We start from the raw sequence: 16,053 nt of genomic DNA, 5'->3' as shown, positions 1-16,053 counted from the left end.
TGACGAGCAGCACAAAACAGCTACATGATGCCGAGGACTTTACCTGAACGTAAACAGCCCCAGTTTTCGTTTGATAACCTCGTAACCTCTCTGATCATTTCTGACAGACCTGAGTTGTTTTTTTGTTTTGTTTTTTCACTCACATCCCTGTAAGGTGAGAGAGTGGAGTTACAGAACTCTCTGAGTTTAGAGACCGTCCATCATTCTCCATTCTTCTCTAAAATTTTCATAATTTTCATAATTTTCACCTCCCGTCAATGCCAGAATCCCATTGGACGTGTGTTGTAGAGGTCAGTCGGCACAGCTGGGAATAATGAGTCTGCTCCGCACAATGTCAAACTCGCCCCTTTTGGTGTGAAAGCCCTGTTGGACTGATGAAAGCTGCCACGACTCTTCCTCCAACCTCTGGATAAACTTTACGTTTTCGCAACACTAGTGGTAAAGATGTAAGACTAGCAAAGATGTCCCTTCATTTATCATCCAAAGATTTTGTTGGTGGATAAGTAATGAACATTACTCATGGGGACGTTAATGGACTTTTAGGGTTGTTTATCAAATTGGTGACAAGCGATCCAGCTCAACCTGCTGCTGCAACCAGTTCATCCTCAGGTAACTGCTTCCTAGTTCCTACTCCTTTATATTTATTTACGTTAATTTAATATCTGAATTTTCCTCAGTTCCCTGAAATGTCACAACTGACATGACGGTGATGAAAAAGGCCGTGTAACATCTGAAGAGCAGACATTACATTAAGTAAAATCCCTTTCATTACAGAGAGCTCCTCCTGCCCCCATCTTCCTCCCAGAGACTTCTTGACTCATGCTGACCCCTGGCGGTGAAAAGCAGCAGCACCAGGACAGCCCAACAGTTTATGTTTAACCATCTCCAACAAAGTCCAACAATATTCAGCTGCGGCGATGTGACCTTGCGGGGCTGACACCTTTCACCAGGCTCCAGCCCCCATCAGGAAATTTAACTGCAGCGGTGGCTAATCACAGAATCTCTTGGATAAACTATGCTGTGGTTTGAGTCACACTCTGAGCAAATACTGCTATTCTGAAAGATTGTGTGTTAATAGGAGATAAATACAGCCGTCTTTTCAGTAAAAGCCTTGCTTCAGCCTGAAGCCATGATGACTTTGAGAGTCTTTCTAGAGAATCTAGGAGTAATTTCTTCAACCTGGACATGTCTTGTTTTCCATCTTTTGTCTTTTTTCCTTCTGGATTTCTTCCATCCTACGATGATTGACGCTACTCTTCTTTCTCCAACTGATCCGAAAACATGAATACCTCAGCCGACAGTGAAATGTAACTCTGCTCTTCTTCATCTGCAGGACTTTTACTTTAGGTACTTAAGAACATTTCCTAATAATTACTGTTTTTGCCTGCATGATTTAAAATCTGTAATTGAGTGTTTTTTCCACTGTTGTCCTGACACTTACCTTAGTAAAGGATTTGTGTTCCTCTACCACCTCTGAAGAGAAACTTTTCTCAAATCGATGCATTGTTGTTGTTGGAAACAGCAACTAACTGTGTGAAAGTGTGTGTTTAGAGCAATTCTGATTCTTTGACTACCCCTAGTGTCTCTTTGTGTCTTAAAATGTTTAAACCAGCACAATGTCGGCATAAAAACTCACCAAACTTGTAACAACTTCCCTCAGTGGCTCTGATGTTTTGATCTGTGTGTATTATTCTCCACCTCATGCTGCGACATTCAAACAGAGCTCTGTGTCATTAGCCTGGGAGATCTTTGGCTGTCACATGAAAGCTGGCTGATCGGCGGCGGCGGCGCCCCGGGGGGCCGGCTGCTTGCATCCCCACGCTGGAGGACGTGCATAGGCCTGTGACCGCTGCCACGGCTCTTCTCTTGATTCCCCCAAACAGGAGGCCGTTTCACAGCCGAGTAACAAATGACCTGGGTTGGTCTCGTTAGAAGTGAGGCGGAAAAAGGGAGGCTTAACAACAGCACAGCCCCTGCGCCTCTCACACGCCTCATTACTCAAACAGATAATACAGCCAGAGGGACAAAAGGTGACGGCTGGAAGTCACTAATGAGAAAAAGAGCAGATACTACACAGAGGAATTACAGGTCTCCTCTGTCATTCAGAGACACTAACTACTGCTGCTGGAGGAGATGCACCTGAGCAGAGGAGGAACGGACCTGCTGGAACTCTAAGGGTGGGGTTATGACAGAAAAGAACCAGTATCGAATGCTGGTTTTATCCCAGTTTTGTCCAAGGTGGGGTTAAAACCTGGCTTTCAGAGAGCAGGGGGAGATGACATATGTTGGTTGGAGCTGACAGAAAGGCTGCGGCAACTCAGATAACCACTCTTCACAACTGTGGGGAGCAGAGAAGCATCTCAGCATGAACAACACGTCCAACCTTGAGGTGAATGGGCTACAACAGCAGAAGACCACGTCAGGCTCCAGTCCTGTCAGTCTAGAACAGGAATCTGTGGCTGCAGTGGGAACAGGATCACCAAAACTGGACTGCTGAAGACTGGAAAAACGTAGCCTGGTCTGAAGAATCTGGATTTCTGCTGAGACAACAGATGGTAGGGTCAGAATCTGGCGTCAACAGCGTGAATCCATGGACCCAACCTGCCTTGTGTCAACGGTCCAGGGTGGTGGTGGTGGTGTAATGGCGTGGGGAAAGCAAAGCAAAGCAAAAGTCGCCTCAAACTGGTTTCATGACAGTGAGTTCAGCGGACTTCAGTGGCCTCCCCGGTCACCGGACCTGGATCCTTGGGGACGTGGTGGAACAGGAAATTGGCAGCATGAATGTGCAGCTGACAAATCTACAGAAACAATGTGATGCAGTTGTGTCAACATGGACCAGAATCTCAGATGAAAGTTTCCACCATCTTGTGGAATCCAGGCCACTAAGACCTGAGGCTGTTCTGAGAACAAATAGAGGAACTACCCAGTACTAGTATGGTGTTCCTAATAAAGTGCTCAGTGAGTATATACGTGTTCAGTAACACTAACTTGCTATATCTGCTACACAAGCTTTCAAAATACAGTGCATCAGTAATTCTACTACTGGTTAGATTCAGCCCGTTGGCCAGCTTTTATATTTCACAGACATCTATAACATTTACAAAATGTTAACTACAATATACCTTACATTACATAACATTTGGGAATCAAGCAGCCCCACTGCAACTAGGGCTCACGTTGGTGGACTCTCCCTCTGGTGTTAATATTACAGAACACTATAAGACATGGCACTTAAATCCGTTCTTAAAAAACCCATATAAATCTGACACAGAAATACATTGAAGAACATCTAAAACTCAACACTTGTGACAATACATTGGTGGGGGTCACAACTCCTTACCCTCCCGCCCCTGAGCAGTTGGCCAGCGGCTGCATGACGTGGGCGTGGATTTCGGAACTGGTGGTACACGGACACGCCCCATCGATTGTCGGAAAGACGTGGGAGGCGGTGGGTTTCAGCGCCACGAGTTGGCCCGTGAAATCTGTGCAACTGCACACGTCTGGTAAATGAAGATACAGTCATGTTACACTTCTGTCCTTTCAATATTCACGCTGTCATCCATTCAGTTTAACTGAAGGCCGCACAACTCAAAAAAAGTGTTTCCTGTTTTGGTGTGATAGCCAGCCGGCTGCAGTAGAGGTCAGAGTTCACCTTTGTTCAACATGCTCGGTTCGACAACTGAAAAACTGACGCACTGTGTTTGGAAGGGTGCACTGACACCTTGTTATTTAACCGGATTTGAAACTGCAGCGTCCTTTTTTCGGGGGTCAGCGTGGGCCAGTTTCATTGAACAGAAGGGTGATCTGACCATTAGTCGGCCTCTCCACCAAAGCCACAGCAGGAATTTAAAGCGCCGCGATCACCTGATCGTGTATAGTGTCCAATCTCAAAAGATGTCCCGGTCCGATCCTGGTATCTGGATCAGCGTTAAAGCTGCCACTGAGAACGTCGGGCCTGATGCCAATTCTACTGTTGCGTTACACCCCACTCTCCTGGTCCCTGTTACCCCGATAGGCTTATCCTTGTATATATTATATTACATTGTGAGAAATGCAAGTTTTCCAGGTGGTTTCCTATAATCTGTGCGGTGTACTGTAGTAACTTGTCTGTAGGCCAATGCCAGTGCAAGGGCATTATTAACAGGTATGGTGAATATTATAAGGGTCATAATGCAACAGGTGCAGCAGCCTCCCACGGAATTAAATGAAAAGAAATCATCAGTCCATCCCTGAATTCTTGGATTCTAAATTCCAGTAGTGTTCACATGAAAGGGAAATACAACAGCACAACATGATAGTATTTCCATTACTTCCCACGTTAAAACAAAAACTGGAGAACAGAAAGATAAAGTCCTCAAATTTGTTCAGCTTTGTGTAAGAAAAGTTTTAAGGTCTTTCCAGGCGACACATCAAGTAAATATTTGAGGCTCTGGTCAAGAACATCATGCCACTGTTTCCTCTCAAGTTTTATAATTCCTTCATGCATGGATGCCTCTAATGGGGAACAAATGCAGTTGCATCGGTTATACTGGTATTTACATCATTGTCACAGCCTCCAGTTTCTTGACATTTCAATATATTCTTAATCAGTGAGGAAGAACAAACATCAGATCGTGGAAGGTTTGAGCTGCACCAAACTGGAGATAAATCTTTATCTCATGATATCAAACCACATCACAAAGAGAAATATTTAATAACTGGTAACATTTATATTTTCACGTTTGTCCATATTCAAAAATCAGAACAGGGACACCTTGCGAGTGTGAACGCAGCCACAGTGGTCTTTAACGCTACAGCTGTGCAGAGATTAAAGTCAAGTCTTTGTCCAGCAAGAGCATCAGAGTAAAACGTAATTGGTGCCTCACAGCGGGATGCCAACTGCAAACTCTGCTGCAAAACATTAATAAACAACAAACATTACTTACATTTCAAACAAGGATAACACTTTTTTTTGGGTAAAAATCTAATTAGTGTATGTAAGCGCAGGAAAAACAGCCCTGTGAAAACTGTGCTTAATCACCTCTGTTCGGCAATTACGCCATTTAAAGGAAAGAAAAAAAAACGATGGAGAGTTGAGAATGGTCTTTGGATCAAAAGCTACATTTCAGATCCAGAACATCCGCTTTGGGCGGCTGCGCTGCCTTCTAATTTGTCAAGAACGAGAACTGAGCCGCTTTAGTTGGATGTCTAAAACTGCCTCCCAGGGGGCACTGGGGCAGACCACCAACGCTTTTCGGCCACCATGCTGCGTCAACAGAGCAAAACAAAAGCACAAAGCTGCAGCGGGGACGCTTTGTAGCTCTGCTTTAATGTGGCGGCTGGCCGGCTGCCCTGCTGACGTGTGGCCCCGTCCTCCTGGAAGCAACACAAACACCGCAAAGACCCGCAAAGCTTCACAGTGCCGAGAGAGGAACGAGAGCAGTCATATTTACATCATGCTTTCCACATGATTTTCCACCATTTGAGGTTTGTTGTGGTCGCCTTGGTGCGTTCATCTGCAGTGGTTCAGTGGCACTGACTGAAAAAAATCAACTCCAGCAACTGTTTATCCTGCTGCGCTCAACTCCCAATACCGTCATAGCAGTAGCTGATTGGAAAGCACACTAGTTTCGCATGGCGTGACGTTAGGCTTTGGCAAATCCAACGAATGCACGATTCTAAAACATCAATATTAAACCACAGGTTTTTGTGTGTCACTCCCTCAGAGTTCAATAGGGCTTTTATCATGAGTCGCCATGTTTGAGTCAGCGTGTAGCAATCAAACGTGGCAACTCCGTCAGAGAAAAGGATCCAAAAACACCCAACAGGAGCAGACGTTGCAATGCAACGACAGGAGATGTTGGGATTTCGTGGAGGAGCAGATCTCACTTCTTCACTTGGAGACTCCGGCTGAGAAAAAGGTCCAGAGAAAATCTCTTTAAAGATTTGTTGGGTTAAAACTGCTCACACCCCACAGAAAGTTTATGATAGCCGCACAGGGCCAAACACTGAAGGAACAGAAAATATATATCTATCGATAGACTATGGTCAGGGAAGATTGGTGACTCAACAAAGCCCTGCATCTTTAAATCAGTAGATATTATGGCCCTGAAGAACACTTTTGAGTTACCGTGAGTTGAGTAATGTGACTTTTGACGCTTTTCCCAGACTTGCAGGGTGACAAACAGAAAGCATGCTGGAAACAGTCAATCAGGAGATCAAATTTAACTCCATTAAAAAGGCTGTTACACCCCCACCCCCCCATGTGCACGGCAACGAAGGCCCTCCTTTCTTCATTGTGGTCACAGTTAATCCTTAGGAGGGGTTCTTGCTTTGTCTTGTCACAACCAGGGGGGTCAGAGGCTCTGAAAGGCTGCGGCTCAGTTTAACATCAATTAGCAGAAAGCTGCGACCCCCGCAGTGCCGCCCCTATTGGCTGCTAACTGTGCCTGTGTTCAGAAGCTGCATGCCGAAGATGATGTGCTCAAAGCTGGCCAGACACTGTACACTTATGTCGGTGCACTGCTCGTCCTGATCAGCCGTAACACACCGCTTCTATGCCGATGTCGTATGGAACAATCAACCAACAACAACGTGGCTTCTGAGACGGAACGTAAAAACACCGAACCCCCAACCGATTTTTGTCCAGTGACATTTTGACGCACAGTTTGAAATGCTGACAAAAAACGGAGACGGCCAGCATTACTTTGTGGAATTGTACAATGAATGTGCCCCTGGTGGCCGGAAGATGCAGACATTATGGTCTGTCTGTTCTGCAGCAAAGTTCAGTTTCACATCACAGCATAGTCTCAGTCCAGACAACGGTCGGCCACAAAATGTAAAACGCTACTGTCACAAACCAGGCTTTCGACAGTCCCCATGCAGGAACTCGGATCAGAGACGCTCAAATTGCAGACAGCCGGCTAAAATCAAGAAGCAAAATCACATTGCGGGGAGAAGCAGCTGAAAGGGTTTAATGTAGCAGGTGTCCCCAAAGAAGGGGGAGAATTCTTCATCAATTTTTGACGGCTAATGCACCTGCTAAGGTACGTGCTAAGGTACGTGCTAAGGTACGTGCTAAGGTAACGTGCAGCAAGCTGCTCCTGATCAGTTATCTTGCAGTAAACTTGTGTGGGTGTAAATATTGCTCTTGGATAATGCTGGTGTTGCCGTTTACCACTTTGTGTTGTCTGACAACAAACACCGTTACGTGAGATCACTAAACAAAAGTTGTAGTCCTGTAAAGTTTTGATATCGTCTGAGTGGTTTATTTTAGCCATGTGGCGTCGTCAGTAACGAGTTACTAGTTGCTGATGAGACAAGGTTACATGTATGACTTGATACGCTCTGCCTTTTTTTTAATTGCTCGGAAATCGTTTCAGTTATTTCTCACTGTTGCAGAACAACAACAACAGCAACTTACGGAAAACCTGTGGATTTGATCCAAAACAAGTCCTTAGTTTTTTCCAAATCGCAGCTTTAGTAGGTCAGCTAAAGCTAACTAGCTGGGGACTCCACCAACAGCTTTGCTTGCACTTTCCACTTCATGTGTTTTGTTGTCGTCATCGGGTTAGAAATGCGTCAATGCAGCTTCACCACAGGAAAAATAAACTCACAGAGGACATAATACACCGAATTTGCAACGTGACGCCAGTAAAGCCATAGGTGCAAGATGAGCCCAGCTACCGCGGCTACGGATAAGTAGTCTAGTTGTCGGTTTGTTCTTTTATTTGTTTGTACATAGGCCTATAGCCTATAATACAGCTACAATGAAATTACACTATAGAATCTTTACAATATGATTAAAAGATATTTTAATATGATTAAAAACCTCAACGACATCTATGGTAAATCCATTTTTACTCCTTCAACTGTCTCTGACTGACGTCTCTTACGAGATCCACCAGCCACAGCAGGCAACAACATACCATCGCTTTAACTGACAAAACACCACCCGGCTGGTATGGCCATTCGAATCAGGCCGACCTGTCCGTCTGTGAGCAGGGTTGAACCACGAGCTCGGGGAAACCCGTGCGCTCGTCCATCTCTCTGGTGAACCGCAGGTCGACCGCCTCACCGACGACCACCTCGGCTGTGGTGAAGAGCTCCAGACCCCCCAGCACGTGACCGCCGACCGTCCTTCCCTCGGTGTCCGCCAGGCAGATGTGGAGGTGGGCGTCCGGGTTCAGCGTGCCCACCAGGGAGACGATCTCAAACCTCCCGGTGAGGTGGATCACCTGAGGGAGAAGTCATAAGGATGCTATCCTGACAAGCTAGCATGGACGATAAAGTCAATGCAACGATGGTATCTCATTCATGTCTGTGCACTGTTTAAACAAAAAAAAAAAAACGTAAAATTTTGAATAATGAAAAATGCTCAGTGATTTACAATATGAACATTAAATTTCTTCTTAATTCTTTAAATGTCTTAAAATTTGTATAAACAGTAAAACAATAATGTTTAAAACCTTGAACTAATCTATGATAATATTTTGAGGGATTATCATAAAGATTTTTATATTCTTTAGGCATCAGTGTCCTTTTTCTGGTATTTTGGGTTTCCAGCTGGTTTATACTTTGTTAAACTGACAAAATGAGAAGTCAGACCTACAGCTGAGTTTTCGGTGAAAAAAGGAAAATCATGAATGTGGGGTTAGGACACTTTAAAGCTGCTGAACAAAAACAAAATCGAATGTGTAGAGAGTCGGCAAAAGTTAATCATCGCTCTTTCATCTGCAGCGACTTCAGCAAACACATCTCAGGCACACTTCCCGCCGCTGCCAAGCACCTCATTTGTTTTTGTTGCCGTGGCGTTTGCCAGCCGGAGTGTTGCCTTGGTGACGCTGCCCACGCAGGTGATGATGAACGGCGCCCGCAGTCGCCTCTCCTCCACGAACGCCTCCAGAGATCCCAACAGCTCCTGACCTGGACCGAACCGGACCGCGTGGACCTGCAGGGCCGATCCTCCTCCGGCTGAACTCTGGGGAAAAAAAGATGCACAAACTAAAATCAAAAATTTATTAGTTTGTGCATTTTTCTGTTTTTCATTTTGTTCTTTTTTTCTCCTTGACTTCTCTTTTCTTCTACTATTTTTTTTATCATTGACATTCACAATTTTTCTGTTAAAATAAAATAAAATAATTTATACACAAATAAATACATAAATGCGATGACATTTTTAAAAAAGTAATTATGAAGGTGATTATTATGTGAATAGGTTTACTGTTAATCTGCTACTCTGTTTCCCAGTTGTCCGTTGTGTTTTAAAGTTGGTACTGTTTAAATATCTTGCCAGGGTCCTATGGTTTATTATTTACACTTTGTCATTAGAGAGAAACTTCCTGGGAAAATTTGGGGTTTGGCCGCTTTTTCTCAACCATGTGCTGCGGCTTTAAAAACAGCAACACCGATGCCAGAAATCTGATGGGATCTAACCGATATTGTCCAACTCCGAAAATCTTCAGCTCGCAAATATATAGTTTCAATATTTGAAAGAATGTCTCGTTAATTCCCTAACACAGCTGGTCTCTGTGGCTTGTAGCAACTGCTGCTCAGACAGGCGGACACAGTTCCTTTGTTGGGGACTATTTTCAGCAGCGGATTAATCCACATTTAATGCTCTAGTGAGTATTTGGTGCGTGTTCGTGGCGACGAAGGAACGCGTCCCCCGGTGCAACAGTGCGTCTCACTGATGTGTTTTTACCAGTTTTTGGAAACAATGGAGCTCTGCGGCTCAGAGGAACCACATTCATCAGGCTGTAGATACACAGACACACTACTTGGTAGAAGGAGACATTTCAGTGTTGGTTTTTTTAAAATTGGATTTGTTGACAAAAAGAAAAATATGAAAAATCACCAGACTAATCCTTTAACTAACTTGTGTATCAAACGAGAAGTCCTGTGTTTTGTCATTACTTTCCAAAATATTCCACGTTTTAGGATTTGACGCCCCAATCGGCAGAATGATTCATCTTGTCAGTGCTCTCCGAGGCCGTTATCAAATCCCGTTGGGTTTAGGGAACTGGAACCACTTGGTTCTCGTTCTCAACCTTGGAAACAGCCGTTCGATGAAACAAGGCCCACTTACCTGCTTTGTTTTTGACAATATCACATGATCTTCATCAGCAGATAGGCTTCGCTACGTTGTGAGGGAGCTGCAGAGGCTTGAACTACCCGGGATCCTGACTTGCTTTCAAGCCACGGTGGATGTGAGGACATTTAGAAAAACTGAGCGAACCCAATCTGCTGAAAAAGACTGTGTGACACAGTCCAATGCAGCAGAACAAGCAAGTAGCTATGAATCAATCCGTCAATCATTCAATCTTTACTGTCCCCAGGGGAGAAATCTGGTTCGCAGCCTGGTGGATTAAATCAAAACAACTAACCGCCACCGTAACAGGCTTTGTTGACCCAGCCCCGTCCCCCCTTGGACATTTTTTTGCTGCCATAACGACGTCCCAGAAGAGTCATGATTCACCGAGCCAGCAGACGCATATATCCAGGAAATGTTCAAATCCAGTGAGTATCCTCAGGCATTTGAACAAACAACTGATGCTGTGGTTTTTCTGGTGAGGACAATCTCGTCGCAGAAACTCTGCACGAGTTCGTTCTCACGTCTGAATCCAGCCCCGTTGTGTCCTGGATCAGCTCGAGAAGCACAAAGCGGTTCTGTGTAAAACTGACTCTAAATGCAGTGAAAGTAACACAAACGTGTGTTATCCAGACAAAAATCTCTCTGTTTTTGCTCAGTGTGTGTGTGTGTGTGTGTGTGTGTGGTCCATTCAGATCTTTAACAGGATCACCGTGCTTAACCAAACACCAGCCTGACCTCTGACCCTCTGTGGAGGAGGAGGAGGGGGGGTTGTCGTCATGTCACCCGACATTAATGAAGCTCACACTGATCCGCAGTTTGAAAAAGAGCTTTTAGAAAAGAGCCAGAGAGGAGGAGCAAACATCGCATTGCTTTACATTTATTAACTCCACATGTGTGTTGAACGAACCGTCCTCTTCAGCCTCAACAGTCGCCGTAATTCATCATTTAAACTTCAAAAATTTGATTCAGTTTCCGAGATTCGGAACCAGTCTTTCATTGAAAGTTGCCGGAAATTTATTCGAACATCTTCCTGAGAATGCATTATAAAGGAGATCGGATTTTTCAGTGTGTAAGAGGCCGCCATCCATCGGGGGTCTGATGGAGGAGGACAGCGGCCACGCAGAGCCGGTGGTGGAAGCCTTACAGAGACGTTGTACTCAAGTAAAATTAGAAAAAACACCCTACAACCACACTGCATTGCAAGTAAAAGTCCTGCATTCAAAATTATACTTCGGTACTTGAGTACAACCCACAAGTATTACCAGCAAAATGTACTTAAAAGCATTAAAAGTACAAGTTTGCCATAAAATAATGGCACTAGTCACGGTGTCATATTTATCATATATACTTCACATTATTTTTACAGATGCGTTTACATGTAAGCTGAGTTTAATGCTGCCGAGGTGGGGCTAAATTTTCACAACCCAATGTACCGTTGGGTAGTTTAACCTAAAACAACGAACCATAGTCGAGACATGTTCGACATGTAAAGTCCTTTATAAGAAATAGTTTAGTGGAGCGAAAAGTACGATATTTCCCTCTGAGGATGAGCGGAGGAGAAGCACAAAGCAGCAGAAGATGGGAATATTTGAGTAAAGTAACGGGTAAGTACCTCAAAACTGGTCAAAATGAATTTTAAAACAAATAAGAGGCTCTTCGGGGGCCACGGAGAGGCGGCGGGCTCGCTCCCAAAGCTCTCAGGATAAGAGACATTAAATGAATGGGCTACACAGAACGAAAGGGAACGAGGTCTACTTTTTGTCTGGATGACTCTCACTCGCCAGCGGTGACGGTGGCCGTGGGTCTTTTGGCTGAAACGGCTCATGAGACACTTCAGAGTCATTTGTCAGAGATTGGCCTCGGAGCCGGTCGAGGGTCTGCTGCAGCTCTGAGAGCGAAAAGCCCTTCCAGGAGTCAGAGAACCATCGATTACGATGTTTTATTGGCTCTTCACTGTTTCCTCTGCTGCAGTCTGCACGAGGTTTACCACTTATCTTACACCTGTTGAACGCAGCAGAGAGAGCGCTTCGTGAGAACCAGACCAAACCTCTGGCGGAGTGATAGCAGGCGGGAAACAAACCTGCTGGGGGCATCTACAAGTGGATGGTCGACACGTGTTTTCTGTCTCTGCTGTGGATTCAGGTGAGTGCAGATGTTTTTTCAATAATCCAAAGTACTAAAGCGTAAACTCACCATTCTGCACGAGGCTCCCGGGGGACTGAACTCTGACCACAAACACGTGAGTCAAACGTTTGCATTCGCACACACGTGCAGGACCCTCCCAGTCCGAGGGGATCTGAGCGTGCCCAGTAGAAAGCGGAAACTCCCAAGCTTCCGGCAGAGGGTCGGGATTCTCTATTCCTGGTCTTCTACTGCCACTCGCTGGTGACTTTAGAGCTCGGCAGCTGGCAGCAGACTTGGGCTCCATGTTGTTGTGTGTGCACCATCGACATAGTAGACACGTTTACTGAGTTATATCATGACTGAACATTAAATGGAATATATATTACAGCAGCCTGGGGAAATCTAGATGAATTCTTCTTCTCTATTTTTTTCGGATGTGGAGTCAAAAAAACAAAATTATGAATTTATATATACTCTATACTATATCAGTCTAGCAAATAACATTTAGGATGAGAACGGCTGCAGTGCATTTTTCATGATAACGGGAGTGTAACAAAAGAACAACAATGATAATAATATACAATTATTATAAATGATATACAAACGCTTTTACTTACAAATACTCCGATGTACATGAATTTAAAGCAACAAAAGCTTGTGCAGTAGAGGCAGGAAGTCGATTAACAGGCAGCGCTGTAAATAAGAAGCTGCCAATGTTTGTCCAAGGTGTGTGTTTTTTTTTAAAGACAACAAAGATGATGAACCTAAAGAAAAGATAAAGACATTCAGGCTGTGTAGTAGAAATGCTGTGTAAACTGTTGTTATTATTTATGCACTAACCCCAATTAAAATCCGTGTTAATTTAATAATAATGTTAATTTAATAATAATTTTAGATCGAGACCTGATCCTTTACGACAAACAGTGTCGTACTATCACCCTCGCTGCCAAGGGCTTCGTGCTTTGCTGCCTTTGACTTACGTTCACGTTTTCAGGAGAATATTCACTGTAATTAAAAAACGGACTGATTCCCTCAAATGGGAAAAACATGCACTGGAGGGGCAGCGCTTTTGTCAGCTATAGCAGTGCCTGCATTTTTTTACTCTCAGGCTTTATGTGACCCCAACGACCTCCACTAGTAAGTTAGAGCAACCTCTACATACTGCCTGAGATGCTAAAATCCAACACACAAAACACACACACACACACACACACACACACACACACTCAACCACACATACACACAGAAAAACATTCACAGGCAAATCTGAAAACAATCAAAAAACAAAAAAGGGACTTTGATTTCAGTGCTGAAGTCAGAAAATTGCAACCTGTGGTTTCCCTACAGATTAACGCTAATAATGTTGGTCTGAAACATCTTTAAAAAAAAGTTTTGTTTCACCCTTTAGATTCTTTTGTACTTCAGTTGCATAGATTATTTGTCCAACAGAGATATGGAGATATTTTATTCAAAGATGGACAGTCTCTGTTTTTGTGGACTTGGGTGACCTCATATAATTATCTTCATATTTTTTTAAAGGGGTGTTCCAGCAATTTAGTGTCGCACTTTGATGGTTTGTTGACTCTAAAGAGGTAGACAGAGATAGACAGACCGATTTCGAATCCCCCATTGAGGGTCGAGCTCCAAAAACTCCAAGCTCAAGCTGAGACTTCAGAAAGCTCCTCCAAGGCCGCAGAGGAATTCGTCATGACCAGTGATAAGCCAGTCTTCTTTTCACAGCCAGCTCGAGAAAATTGTGAAAAAAAAACCAAACAAAAAAACCGCTCAGTGAAAGATCAAACCTGAACCTACTTGGACTCCTGCAGAGGATTAAAACAACTCTTGCTCTGTGCAGGGAACCGCTTTGCTTTTGACCCCAGATGGTGCTGTGGTTTGAAGAATGAGCCCCGTTGCAAGGGGGCTCACAGTTTCCCGCCTGGCATCACGCGCTGGTTGCAGCGTAAGTGCCCGATCGAAAGGTTCACACAAAGCCATGTAGACGCCTTGGACTTTCTCCACATGTTGCCACAGGCTGAGATAATCTGGAACCGACCAGCTGGTTTGCCACAGGGTCCACACAGAGCAACCCAATGACACGTACGTTACACTTCCGTGAGGCTCAGTGTTGAAGTGAATGACATGCGGAGATTTAAGTGCCATAATTTAGACATTTTTATGAACTGGCAAAATCAGGGTTTGACTTTGAACTTTGAACTTTTAAATTTAAATTTTAATGCAACTAATTAGCTGAGATACCTCATTTTCGTTTTACTGAGTGGTCTGCAGAAGCAGTGCACCAATCCCAACACCCATCCAGAGAACTGTAGCTCATGTAGCACAGTGGGGAGAAATGTGTGAGTTGACAGAATTAGAAAAAATGTGCATGATTAGTTTTTGGGTTCACGTAAAAGGCCGGTGCCCAAAAAACACTCCGTACACTTGCCGCAGGAAGTGTGTGATACTGGCAAATGGAATTCAAAGTAAGGTTAAAAACCTTTCTTAACAAACGTTGGTTGTCAAATTAATTTCACATATCAGGACGGACTATGTTCATTTTCTGGTCACTAAAGTTACTCAAGGATATGGATCTTCAGGATTGAGGCTTACAATAACCCCACGTGCAGAAACTACAGGTTTATTCAAAACTGATTTTGTTTTTTTATTTTGTTTTTTTGTGTGTGACTATGTTCAAACGCCTCCTCGAGGGGTGACGCCTGAATTAAGAAAAGTCTAAAGCCTTTAAAAGTCAAAGCGAAAAGATTAGAAGTAAAGTCAACTTTAAAAAATGCCAAAATGGTGGCAAAGTGTAAATCGATGAAAGAAAAGCTGCAGGATGTTATAAAGGCATTTTCAAATACACAAAAACATAACACAGTAACAATAATAATGCAGGATAAGGTTTTAGTCATTTCTGCCGAGTGGCTTTCGATGAGAAAAACAACAGAAAAAGCTTCACTTAAGAAAATAATCCAACGTGCGCTACCAGTAGTGAGGAGGTCAGAGGTCCCAGAGGGCTGGTAATCCCATGTCTCCAGAGTCGTCATATTAGGGAAGTAAATAACAAGAAATAAGAGCAGAAAAACAAGAGCACAGAATGGGGTCTTGTACTGTTAATAATGAAGACAAAGGTGAAGAGTACAGATTTTTCCGAAGCAGTGATCCAGACTTTTACAATCAGAACATCTTTACCATAAATGATCAATAGTAAAAAAGCCTCTCTTGCTTTCATTAAATACCAAAGTTGTTGTGTCTTTTTAAATAGCTGAGAGGTGGACCGTGTATTTTCCAAAGGGGGTTTTTACAAGTCAGAATCATCCAGTCACACAGAGAGGTCCCAGACCCGCTGATGTATTTCTGTCAGTACTTTTCCGTGTAATAATGAGCAGATTAAATCAGGGTTGTGGCGGTGTCGGGGCTCCTGGGAGCCGGCGAGGCCACGCTCCGGCGATTATTTCCAGTAGAGGCGCTGGCACGTATTCCCCCCGCGAAGCCCTGATTACTATCAGGTTACAGCGTCCATGACAACAGCCTGCAGCTTTAAAGCAACAGGACTTTAGTGAGAAGGAGTTCAGTTCAGTTCAGGAGATCAGTCGAATTCTGCAGCGATCCTTGACTCATTTCTTTTTTTGCTTTGGTGCCTTTTCTGAGGTTTATTATAGGAGAGGAGTCCAAACATTTTCAGGCCTGGTATCGTCATCTATTAACGAGTTGAGCAGAATTCTGGTGCCTGTTGGATTTAGTGGAGGAGAAGTAAATCGGACACAAAGCTATTTATATTTTTACATGCAAATTAGCGTCGTTAGCGGACAGTTGTGGCCGTTTGGGGAGGTGGTGGCACTGTCCACGACGACCACTAC

General features: G+C 44.0%; 1 protein-coding gene across 1 annotated transcript; it reads right to left on the bottom strand.

The window, feature by feature from the left end:
- Positions 1-7,555: 7,555 nt before the first annotated feature.
- LOC120788551 (bifunctional protein GlmU-like) lies at positions 7,556-12,395 on the bottom strand. Its single transcript, XM_040124395.1, has 3 exons — positions 12,266-12,395; positions 8,768-8,959; positions 7,556-8,216 (listed from the first exon to the last, which is right to left on the bottom strand). Exons 1-3 carry the CDS (start codon positions 12,266-12,268, stop codon positions 7,956-7,958), a joined length of 456 nt encoding a protein of 151 aa, XP_039980329.1. The 5' UTR covers positions 12,269-12,395; the 3' UTR covers positions 7,556-7,955.
- Between the last annotated feature and the right edge of the window lie 3,658 nt (positions 12,396-16,053).

The sequence above is a fragment of the Xiphias gladius genome, chromosome 4 (genome assembly GCF_016859285.1).
Source record: "Xiphias gladius isolate SHS-SW01 ecotype Sanya breed wild chromosome 4, ASM1685928v1, whole genome shotgun sequence".
Classification (NCBI taxonomy): domain Eukaryota; kingdom Metazoa; phylum Chordata; class Actinopteri; order Istiophoriformes; family Xiphiidae; genus Xiphias; species Xiphias gladius.
This window is presented reverse-complemented; position numbering and strand designations above follow the sequence as displayed.

What these genes read in the sequence shown, in the direction of transcription:
- LOC120788551 (XM_040124395.1), bottom strand. An exon ending in CGGCAACAAAAACAAATGAG is followed by an intron (nt 8,217 to 8,767) that starts GTGCTTGGCAGC and finishes CTTCTCCCTCAG; the next exon opens with GTGATCCACCTCACCGGGAG.